This window comes from Nicotiana tabacum, chromosome 10 (assembly GCF_000715075.1).
Source record: "Nicotiana tabacum cultivar K326 chromosome 10, ASM71507v2, whole genome shotgun sequence".
NCBI lineage: Eukaryota > Viridiplantae > Streptophyta > Magnoliopsida > Solanales > Solanaceae > Nicotiana > Nicotiana tabacum.
In genome coordinates this window covers 147,799,005-147,809,338 of record NC_134089.1, presented here as the reverse complement: position 1 = coordinate 147,809,338, position 10,334 = coordinate 147,799,005, and the positions used below count along the sequence as shown (strand labels likewise).

Here is a 10,334-nt window from a genome sequence, read left to right as displayed (position 1 = left end):
AGGTAGTAGCTGCAGCTAATGTAGCAGTGATATACTATACCTGGAGAGCTAGAAATATAAAAAGAATTCAAGGAAGAACTGTAAATAGAGCAGAAGTAGTTACACAAATTAAGAGGGAAGTTATAGAAAGGTTAGAGTTACTTCAGAAGTCAAAGAAAGCACAAAAATATAGGAGTTTTGTTCGACAAGTTCTTTGTAATATAATTAGCTGGTTGTTTTGTGTTGGAGGCCTAAAGTCTGTGGTCAGATTTAGGTGCTCTATAAGTGTAATCATTTGTTGTTGTCAATGATAATATTTACATTGTTACCAAAAAAAAGTTTGCTATCATGCCCATCCTTTTCTTTTACATTTTCATGAGTAACCTATGTTCAGTTCAATCTTGATTTGTGATATAGCTTATCAACTAATTGTCATCTTAGTCACTTCTTTGTACAGATCTTGATTGATGATTCTATCAACAATTTTTTTTTACTTACATAATAAAAAAGCCATAAAAAGGAAGAACTTAAAAAATAAAAACAAAAACACGAACGGAAAGAAATGTTAGGATTTGCCTTAAATTTCTAATCTATTAGGACTCTCTTTCTTGAAAGAATGGAAAAAGACTTTCCTTATTATGTCTTATCCTTTTCTTGGAGGACAAGTTTGCACATCTATAAATTAAGGATATTTACTTCTCACAAGAGCACAAAAAAAAAAATCCACAATGTAGTCATTAAAGAGTTTTGTTTAAGGGGAGATTTTTCTCTCGATAATTTTTCTTCTTTTATATTAGTTTTATCATATATGGATCAATTGACCAAACCATTATAAACTATTATGCTTAGTTTAATATATTTTTCTTTTGTCGTCTGATTTATCCTCCACAAAACTTTGTATTATTAGTTTTCGCATGCACCATGTTATTTCGATCCCCACAAGAAATAGATATCAGAAATGTAATTCAAATGGAGAGTCATCGTTCCCACTTATTTCTTTTGATTTGTATTCTTTCAATTTTAAAGTTCTTTAAACATGTGTATTTAATAACAAGTACATTAAGGGATTCAATTATCAATTTACTAATTTCTTTTAGAACCCGTGCGAAGCTGGGGTACTTCACTAGTTATAGATATTTTCTTTAACTTGATTGACACGAATACTTTCTTATCTCTTCTCCATAGATTTCATGGATACTTTTGGATTAATGTCAATATTGTAGCAAGTAAACTACTCCCCCCCCACCCCCAACCCCCACCCTCCCGCTAAAAAAAAATTGAAAGAGTAAAAATTAGAAAAACAGTACAAAGTCCAAAATTGATAAGATGTATGTATAAATAACGAGTTCAACTCCAATGACTAAGCAAACTGCACGAAACCAAATGATATTCATTCCAATACATTTAGCTTATCCCAACTTTAAAGCATTCTCCTGTGTTTGCCCTGGAAACAACAGCTCAACCTTTCTGCCTACTTTGAAGTTCCTCCTCTGTTTGACATTGAAGTAGTTGAGACAGATAAATTAGGAACTTCTTTTGTTACAAATATATTAATGATACATTGCAAATATATATCATATACTCCTTTCAACTAAACATAAAAATATAAGCATATTAGAGAATTGCAATATTTGTTTTCTTCTTTATTCCATTTTCTTTGTGCTTTTGCTTTTCAAGTTTTCATATTGTAAACAGTATAAGAATCTTCATCTTTGTATGAGAACTCCGACATCCTAGCAAGGTTGAGCACTGGCATGAGCAAAACCCTAGGTACAACTCTAGGTTTTGTTGGGATAAAAAATAATCTCGCCCAGGAATAATATACACAGCAAATAATAATAACACAAGAGAGTAACAATGACACCAAATATTTTAGCGGGATAAAATACAATACCCGAATGGAGCAATATTACCACTATAATAATACAACTCAGTAGTGTCAAGAGACTACTACAACTTTGAAAGAAATAACACTCTTTATTTCAAAACACCTCATTACAATATTACTACCACTCACTAGTTATCTCACAGACCACAATCTGTGGATTACTCTCACTGCTTTATGCTTCTCTCGTTATTTTGGTGTGTATCAAAAGAGAAATGGAGCTTGCTATTTATAGAAGATCAGAATGGTTTATTCACTGTAACTTGCAGTGCAAATTACCATTGGTCAAAACATGTGTTTGTGACTTTTGAAATTTGGCAACTTTTTCTAGCCGCCCAACTTGGAAAATCTTTCCAGCCACCCTATTTGACTTCTGCAACTTTTTCATCTCTTTCCTTTGTTTCATCTTTTTTATGGGTCCTACAAATCTCTTCCTTAATTTTGGTTTTTCTTCTTCATTCCAATTCTTGATCTCAATCTTTGAAAATCTTCAAACTTAAGAGGCTTTGTGAAGATATCTGCAACTTGATCATGAGACTTCATATATTTGAGCCCGACTTCCTTCTTGGCAATGCGCTCTCTGATGAAATGATACCTTGTATCTATATGCTTGCTTCGATCATGACATACCGGATTCTTGGCGAGTGCCTGTGTAGATTTGTTATCAATACAAATCTCTGTAGCTTCCATCTGTGGCAAATTGAGCTCCTTTAATAATCTCCTTAGCCAAATAGCATGACAGGTACATGATGTTGCTGCTATATATTCGGCTTCACAAGTCGAGAGAGTAACAATGGACTGTTTCTTTGAACTCCAAGAAATAACAGAATCACCCAAGAAAAATACAAAATTAGTTGTACTTTTTCTATCATCAATATCTCCCGCATAATCACTATCACAAAATCCCACAAGGTTGAAATCATTAGAAGAAGAATAAAATAACCCAAAATCGATCGTACTTTTTAGGTAACGAAGAATTCTTCTAGTGACCTTTAAGTGAGTAGAGGTAGGATCCTCCATGAAGCGACTTACTACTCCAACTGCAAAAAGTATATCTGGTCTGGTACAAGTCAAGTACCTCAAACTTCCCACAAGACATTTGAAGAATGTGGGATCCACTTTTTCTCCTTCATCAACTTGGACAATTTTGTCCCACTTTCCATCGGTGGGTTCACGGGGTTGCAATCGAGCATGTTGAACTTCTTCAATATCTCCTTTGTATAGCTTTCTTAAGAGATAAAAATTCCATCCTCCATCTGCTTCACTTCTAGGCCCAGGTAATATGACATGGGCCCTACGTCTGTCATCTCGAACTCACGGGACATATCTTTCTTGAAAGCTTCAAACAAACTTGGATTATTACCCGTGAAAATAAGATCATCAACATAAAGACAAACAATTAAGATATCTCCATTAGTATGAACTTTAAGGTAAAGAGCATATTCATGGAGACAACGAGTAAACCCATTGTCTTGAAAATACTTGTCGATGCAACTATTCCATGCTCGTGGGGCTTGCTTTAATCCATATAAAGCTTTCTTCAACCGCAACACTTTATCTTCATGGTTTTTGACTACGAAGCCCAATGGTTGTTCAACATAGACTTCTTCTTTAAGATAGCCATTCAAGAAGGCTGACTTAATATCTAGTTGATGAATCTTCCACTTCATTTGCGCCGCCAAAGAGATCAGCAAACGAATAGTCTCCATGCGGGCAACAGGTGCATAGACTTCTTCATAGTCAATGCCTTGCCTTTTCTTGTAGCCTTTAGCCATAAGTCGTGCCTTGTATCTCTCCACATCTCCATCAGCATTCTTCTTTGTCTTGTATACCCATTTCACTCCAATTGCTCGATGACCCTTGGGAAGAGTTGTTAACTCCCAAGTGTTGTTCTTCTCTATTGACTCAATCTCCTCCTTCATGGCTTGTCTCCACCTTTTGTTTGTAACAGCTTCATCAAAGTTCATTGGTTCACTGTCAGCAAAGAGACAACATAAAAAAATCAAAATTAGTAACTTCTGTGTCCTCATAGAGCTCTTGAATGCTCCTTGTCTTTTGCTGCTGTTCATTTGAACCTTCTTGAGAAGAGGGAGATGCAACATTTGTTGGAGAAGAAGGTGGAGTTGTGTCCTGCACAGGTTCCACAGTCTCCGGTTCTTCTTCATCACCAAAGTATAGAAGAAAATCATATGAAGTTTCTTCCTCAGCTTCCCAATTCCATGTCAGTTCTACATCAAATTCAACATCACGACTTACCACCACCTTACCGCTGCTTGGGTTGTATAACTTGTAGCCTTTTGAACTCGTATCATAGCTAACAAACACATGCTTGACACTTCGATCGTCAAACTTTGCTCTCCCTTGATGTGGCACATGAGCATAGGCTATGCTCCCAAAGATTCTCAAGTGCTTGACACTTGGATTTCTTCCACTCCACACTTCTTGAGGGGTTTGATCTTTAACATTTCTTGTTGGAGACCTGTTATTCAAATAAACTGCATAAGAAACAGCTTCGGCCCAAAATTCCTTAGGCATACTTTTAGCTTTCAACATACATCTAGCCATATTAAGGATTGTTTGATTCTTTCTCTCTGCAACACCATTTTGTTGAGATGAATAAGGTACCGTTAGAGGGCGACGAATTCCATGAAGTTGACAGAAGTCATTAAATTCGTTTGAGGTGAATTCGCCTCCTCTATCGGACCTTAGAGCTTTAATTTCATAGCCACTTTCTTTCTCCACAAGTACTTTGAAATTTTTAAAAGCAGCAAAAGCTTCAGATTTTTGGTTCAAGAAATAAACCCAAGTCTTTCTACTAAAGTCATCAATGAAAAGCAGAAAGTATTTTCTTTTACCAAAAGAAGGTGGATTGATTGGTCCACACACATCAGTGTGGACAAGCTGAGGCGGCTTGGTTGATCTTGACATGGCCTCCTTTGGAAAACTCCTCCTTGCATGCTTTCCAAGAAGACAAGCTTCACACAATTGATTAGGATGATTAATTGATGGTATCCCATGCACCATGTTATTTTCTCCCATTGATTTGAGCGCTTCAAAATTTAAGTGCCCAAATCGCATGTGCCAACACCATGATTCATCTTGCACATTAGTCTTCAAACACTTTGCATCAATTGTTTTAAGATTCAGAGAAAACAATCTATTCTTTGCCATATGCACTTTAGCAATTAGAATTCCACTTGAATCTCTAAGCCAAAGATGCATATTTTTCATGTGGATGTCATATTCCTTTTTAGGAAGTTGGCCCAAACTTAAAATATTACTTTTTAATTTTGGCACATAATAAACATCTTGAATTAACTTGTGACTACCATCTTTACAGGAGATCAGAATCGTACCTATCCTTTTGATTTGAACCTTTGAGGTATCTCCAAAGGACACATTACCTCTTACTGTTTTATTGATATCCGCAAACTTCTCTTTGCATCCACACATATGATTGCTTGCTCCATTGTCCAAATACCACGAGCTGCAATCATCTTTGTCTTCTTCCTTGAGTGCCATCAACAATGTTGACTCATTTTCTTCTTTCTTGTCGTCAACATGGTTAGCCTTTTCTTCAATATTGCTACGACATTCCCAAGAGTAATGGCCAAATTTATGACAATTATAACATTCAATTTTTGATTTATTAGACATTTGTCCATTATTTTCTTGGTAGTATCCACGTCCTCTTCCTCCTCTTTGTCCACAACCACGACCTCTGAATGTTTGGTGGATTTTAACTTCATGTTGAAGTTGTTACCATTACTTCTTCCTCTTCCATGACCTCCTCGACCTCGGCCTCGTCCTCGTCCGTTTCCTCGATAGCTTGTTTCACCTCCATAATCCTTGAAGGAAGCCTGAGTTTTAAGAAGTTGCTCCGATGACACTTCTTGTCTCCTTTTGATCTTTTCTTCGTGGGCCTGTAAAGAACCTTCCAATTGCTCCACCATCATAGAGTCTAAATCTTTAGATTCCTCAATAGCACACACCACAAAATCAAATTTAGGTATTAAAGTGCGAAGGATATTTTCTACCACACGAACATCTTCTATGTCCTCCCCGTATCTTCTTAGTTGATTTACAACAGCCTTAACTTTTGAAAAATAATCCGAGATGCATTCAGATTCTTTCATTTTTAAAACTTCAAAATCAGCCCTTAAAGTTTAAAGTTTTACCTTTTTCACCTCGAAGAGAATTTTGTAAAATCTCCCAAGCTTCCTTTGAGGTGGTAGCATCTGCCACCTTCTCAAACATGGCATCATCCAAACATTGGTGGATGAGCGTGAGAGCTTGTTGATCCTTCTTCCTTGTCTTTGCCAAGACCTCTTTTTTATTTTAGGGCAGAGCTTCCTCATTATCGGGCTTTGCATACCCTCTGTCTACGATTTCCCATACATCTTGAGAGCTAATGATGACTTTCATACGTAGACACCATTTCTCATAATTATCTTTTGTCAGACGGGGGTACTGAAAAGATAACAGACCATTATTTGTCATGGCTCTGATACCACGTTGTTGGGATAAAAAATAATCTCGCCCAGGAATAATATCCACAACAAATAATAATAACACAAGAGAGTAACAATGACACCAAATATTTTAGCGGGATAAAATACAATACCCGAGTGGAGCAATATTACCACTATAATATTACAACTCAGTAGTGTCAAGAGACTACTACAACTTTGAAAGAAATAACACTCTTTATTTAAAACACCTCACTACAATATTACTACCACTCACTAATTATCTCACAGACCACAATCTGTTGATTACTCTCACTGTTTTATGCTTCTCTCGTTATTTGGTGTATATCAAAAGAGAAATGGAGCCTGCTATTTATAGAACGATCAGAATGGTTTATTCACTGTAATTTGCAGTGCAAACCGCCCAACTTGGAAAATCTTTCCAGCCACCCTATTTAACTTCTGCAACTTTTTCATCTTTTTTATGGGTCCTACATGTTTTAGGCATTCTCGATTCAAATCCTTCCAACTATTATCCATTATTTTCCTAATCTCCACGTATGCTTCTTCCTTTGTGACACCATATTCATTCATATAACATTCGACACATGATATATCTCCTCCTTCTTGCTCTCTCTGCATTAGACAAAAAATGGTATGAACTATGATTTCACATGGGCGTATCAAGTATTATAGGTGTGGGTTCATTGAAATCATAACTTTAGTCTAGACTTATTAATTTGTGCAAAACCCATTAGAATTGTTGAAAATTAATATTGAAGCGTGAACCTATAACTCAAACAAGGTGATGCTGTCAGTAGTTGAAACCTGAGTCTGAACCCACATAATTAAGATTTTGAATTTGCCTCTAACTAATCCTAAGGCCTTGATCAGCTATATATTAAGCTTGCACAATAACTTTTATTTCTTATTTTTTTGAAAATTCCTAGGAAAACCCGCAACCGCTATCTTTTGGGTGCGTACTGGATAACCTGCTCACTCTGTAATAGCTCGCAAACCACGGAGGAGATGTAAATTGCACTAAGAAAGCCCGATGCGTGTGACGAGCTCTGACTGAGGAGGATGTTGATGAGCAGGGGCGACCCTAATGTTATAGATAATAAGACTTGTGTCCGAGGCCCCAAATTTGAGGGGGCCCATTTTTAAGAAATAAGAGGTTTATATGTAATTTAAATAAAAATATTTAATACTTTTAGTACAAAAGTAGATTTTTTCATATAAAAGGTAACAAATGTTTTTAGATATGTAAAAATTCAGGCCTCATATTAAATTTTGGCTTTAGGCCATATATGTGCTTAAGCCGCACCTGTTGATAAGGGGAATTGATCCGAGGTCTATTGGAAAACCACTAACCCAACCTACTCAGCCAATCCTCGCGAGCACAATAACTTTTGTTGAACTCATAAAATACTACTACAAGGATTAAGTATATGTTTGTTAATATTCAGGGTGGAACTAAAAAACTACAAAACTTATTTCCTAATTATAATGTACCTCATGTGATACAATATCATTCGATAATCTAGCAATGATAGAAGAAGCAACGAGAATTGGAGGTTCACTTGCAAGCCAGTCGTATGCCTCCTTCATTGCTTCATTTCCCATGCCTAACCAAGAGGCAGCCGTAAGATATGGGATAGTGCTAGATCGAATTCCATTCTTCACATACTGTTCCATTGTTGGGACTTTATTCCCATGATACCATTCGGCCTCTTGAAAATAAGCCCTCACCAACTTTTTCTTCTGAAAGGAACAACTCATGAATTATCCTTAAAAAGTTTAATATAATTTTTAATTCGGTTGATTATAAATAACTATTTGCTAGGATGGCAAAACTAACCCAAACCCATTTGAATGGGTTGGGCTAGAATAGTTTTGAAGATGAGCTGCTTTGGGCTAGCCCATGTTAACCCATCAAAGGAGATCAGCCTAAATGGACTCATGATGCTGCCCAACCTTGACCTATGGAAATGCTCAATCTTAAAGTTTTACCTTTACCCGTGTTCTAAAAAATATTTTCTAATTTTCTCATGTTTGATTGATTTAAATGGTTGAAAAATATTTTCTTTATGAATTCGTTTTTCTCCAATTGTAGGAAAGTAATTTCCGTATCAAGAGAAGTAAATATTTTTCAAATTTTTTTTTCAACCTCCACCACCCCTATCCCACCCAACCCCTACCCCACCTCAACCCCACTCTCACCCACGCACCAACCAATCCCACCCCTACCCCTACCACGATCCCAACCATAAATATAGGAAAATGTTATTTATAGTACTTTCTTTTCATGATGTAGAAAAGGTATTTTCTTTCATATCAACAACTGATCAGTATTTTTTTCATGATGTAGAAAAAAGTATTTTCTTTCATTTCAACAAAATAAGTACTTTCTTTTTATGATGTCGAATGATTTATTTAACCAACAGTTATTGAGAAAAATAATCATCAAATAAAAAAAATCTGAAAATAAAGAGAAACACATTATCATAATAGAAAAACAACAAATAAAATTTATATCAATAAAATAAAGGACGGTACTGAGCTATTTTTTAGGTATCACAATAAAATAAAATAAAGTAGTCATTTTGTTGAAATGAAAGAATATTTTTTCTACAATATAATTTTTTTTTTGTTGTTGAAACAATTCTACAACAGGAAAAGAAAGTACTCATTTTGTGAATTTTTTTTCTTTTCTACATCATGAAAAAAAATACTCTTATTGTTAAAATAAAAAAAAAATTCTACATGAGAAAAAAGGTACTCATTAAAAATATTGCAAAGATTTGGAAATTTGGACAGATTGGGTTACAATCCATTGTTTAGCCCATCGCGACTTAGCAAATTTTAACCCAAATAAACTTTGGACAAGACTGAGCAATAACATATTTAATGAGTCAGCCCATCATAATCAGCTCAAATACAACCCAAATAGCCCATTTGCCAACCCCAGTTACAAATTAGTTTACCTCATCTATGGAATTAGAGTAGTTGACTTGAAATGACTTGTTATCCTTTGCCAACTCTTTCTCAATTTCACTGTAAACATCTAGAAGAGCTAGGAAATAAAGCTTCATATATGACGGTAATTGTTCTGAAGCATCGTTAATGTTCCACCTACGTTCAAATACAGGCAAGATTGTTAATGAAATTTCTTATTTAGCGTACACATTACTACAAGGTAAAATAAAAGTTAAGCAGTTAATGTTACAAAAAGAAGAAGAAAAAAATACATTTCTATTGCATTTGTGAGGAGAGAGAGTTCGTCTATTGTTCCGTATGTATCGTAGATTTCATCAGCAATAGAAATGAAGCATAACACTTTGGTTAGTATGTTCCTCCCCAACTTAAATCATGTAGGAAGATTAAAATTGCATTATTACCAAAATACTAATATTCTTGAAACAAGATATATAATAACCAAACAATGAAACTATTTTTGTGGCAATGCTTACGTAATACACTCCCTTGTCGAAAATATCTATCCCATATTAGTATTAACATTGACAAAATTTGTCCCATTTGTGATAAAGGAGAAGTACAGTCCATCCATCATATCTTCATAACATGCTCCATAAGTGAAGCTTTTTGGGATAAAATAGGAGGGCTAACCAGGCCTGATCCATTTAAAGGCCACTGGCTAATCCAATTAAAAAACCAATATGTCTCTTTAAGACATAAACATATTGACTAGAATATTTTGCTCCCCTTTGCCCTTTGGGATATTTGGATTACTAGGAATGGAAATAACCAAAACAATACGAGAAATGCTATCCTCCTTAATAATATCACGCAAAAAGCAACAGATTACAAGCTGATGACCGAATACAATCCCCTACCCATCCAAAAAATTTGTATCATTATTAAGTGGCATCAACCTCCAAAAGGATGGTTTAAGTTAAATATGGATGCTAGCCATGGCAACTCCAAAAGTTCCCTAGGGGGAGTTTTTCGTGACAACTATGGGCGCTGGATTGTGGGAT

The 10,334-nt window shown here is 35.4% G+C and overlaps 1 protein-coding gene across 1 annotated transcript; it reads right to left on the bottom strand.

The window, feature by feature from the left end:
* Positions 1-6,717: 6,717 nt before the first annotated feature.
* LOC142165454 (sesquiterpene synthase 15-like) lies at positions 6,718-9,977 on the bottom strand. Its single transcript, XM_075224004.1, has 4 exons — positions 9,964-9,977; positions 9,321-9,468; positions 7,849-8,097; positions 6,718-6,969 (listed from the first exon to the last, which is right to left on the bottom strand). Exons 1-4 carry the CDS (start codon positions 9,975-9,977, stop codon positions 6,718-6,720), a joined length of 663 nt encoding a protein of 220 aa, XP_075080105.1.
* Between the last annotated feature and the right edge of the window lie 357 nt (positions 9,978-10,334).

Coding starts and splice junctions, on each gene's coding strand:
- LOC142165454 (XM_075224004.1), bottom strand. Junction 8,098..9,320: donor ACTCTAATTCCATAGATGAG/GTAAACTAATTT, acceptor TGTTCCTTTCAG/AAGAAAAAGTTGGTGAGGGC. Junction 6,970..7,848: donor ATGATATTGTATCACATGAG/GTACATTATAAT, acceptor TGTCTAATGCAG/AGAGAGCAAGAAGGAGGAGA.